Genomic DNA, 1,560 nt, shown 5'->3' with positions numbered 1-1,560 from the left:
ACTGCTCCAAAAATGAAAGAGATGAAACAATTATACATGGCATGTACCACATCCATTAGTAGCAGTTAGTAGTTGGTCAGAATGATTGGAGATTGTCCTCAAGGTCACAATATCACCAGTGGAGTCTATTCTGTAAATGAGACTACTATTAGCCACATTTTAGAAAAGACCAACAATATTTCCTGCATTTTATAACCGATTGTTGACTGTCAAAGTGAAACTACAGTGTGTATTGAAAAGAAAGGTTATATGATGAATTACTTTCATTGGCAAGACCATTGATGTAGGTTTGCTTTATGCTTTACAACTTGGACAATAGATCTTTCGATGTACTATTTGGGTTGGAGAGATTCATCCAGCTTTTGCTCATTAGATAAGATGTCGATGACTGGTTTTATTGAAGTAACTCAAGGTGGAAAACATGCACATTAGATTGGGATGAGATTGAAATGGTGGAAGTTTATCAACCTTAACATCATCTCCACTCTGATAAAGACCAACCATGGACCAGCTCAATGTAGTAGCATTAGGTCTTCAATCTCAAATTCAACAGTAAGGAAATAAAAACAAACCCCTTCAAACTGCAGCTTCCCCTCTCTTTTTTGTTGCACGTAATCATACTGAAATGCCAAAACAAACAAAATAGTTACTAACAACAAAATTAGTCAATAAAAAATAGCTATTCTTTCATGTATCACATACAATCTTTTTTGTTGTCATTTTGAGAAAAAAAAAACAATAGGTGCTTTCATGTATCTCAAGCACTCGTGGGTCCGTGTATCTGATGACACATATAAAGTTGGACAAATCTCTAAAAAAAATTCAGAGACAATGCAATTCAATCAGACTACAAGATGAAGTAGCTAGACCCAGTTAACTTCAAGAAATGTTGAGTAAAAGCAGGAAAAGAAACGCTCATATTTTAATGATCTTCGCAGCTCTTATGAGAGGATTGGCCTTGGCGATTTGTTCTCTTCCAGCCGCCTTGTAATCGAATGAGCAGCCATGGGAATCGGAGTACCGGTGAAGTTTGCAGAAGAGATCGCCACAGCGGCACCGGAAGCCGGTCAAGCCCACCCTTTTCCTGCAGATCAAGCAACGCTTAATGGACTGAATGGTCGGGGATGGAGGACAGTCTTCCTCGGTCTTCGGCGGGCAGGAAATCAGAACAGTAGGTGCTTGGAATCTCTCAGGCCTCTCCAGAGCTTCAAATCCTTGAGGGGAAAGCTGCGACAAAATAGAAGGGGAAGAGGAAGAAGGTTTGAGAATCTTCGCTTCTTCCTTGTTAAGATCACACCTTTCCCTTGCCATCTGTTTCAATTCCAGGACCAAATCGAAACAAAAATCAACAAAATCTTTTGATTAATTCAATGAAAAAGAAACCATCTTTGCAAGGGTAACAAACAGACTCAACAAGTAGGGAGATGATGAGATCGACGAGCTGAAATAGAACAAATTTGAGATTTTTCTCCGGGAAATCAGAAAAATAAAAAAAACTATACCTGGGGCACAAATAAATCGAGAGACTGCGGACAACTTTGTACAATCAAAGGGCATTGT

The 1,560-nt window shown here is 39.0% G+C and overlaps 1 protein-coding gene across 1 annotated transcript; it reads right to left on the bottom strand.

The window, feature by feature from the left end:
• Positions 1 to 915: 915 nt before the first annotated feature.
• LOC121972348 (zinc finger AN1 domain-containing stress-associated protein 15-like) lies at positions 916 to 1,311 on the bottom strand. Its single transcript, XM_042524031.1, has one exon. It carries the CDS (start codon positions 1,309 to 1,311, stop codon positions 916 to 918), a length of 396 nt encoding a protein of 131 aa, XP_042379965.1.
• Between the last annotated feature and the right edge of the window lie 249 nt (positions 1,312 to 1,560).

This window comes from Zingiber officinale, chromosome 4A (genome assembly GCF_018446385.1).
Source record: "Zingiber officinale cultivar Zhangliang chromosome 4A, Zo_v1.1, whole genome shotgun sequence".
NCBI lineage: Eukaryota > Viridiplantae > Streptophyta > Magnoliopsida > Zingiberales > Zingiberaceae > Zingiber > Zingiber officinale.
The sequence above is the reverse complement of the archived record's forward strand: the minus strand, read 5'-3'. Positions and strand labels throughout refer to the sequence as shown.

Bases quoted from the DNA above. Each gene is read 5' to 3' on its own strand.
- LOC121972348 (XM_042524031.1), bottom strand. From the start codon at position 1,311: ATGGCAAGGGAAAGGTGTGATCTTAACAAGGAAGAAGCGAAGATTCTC.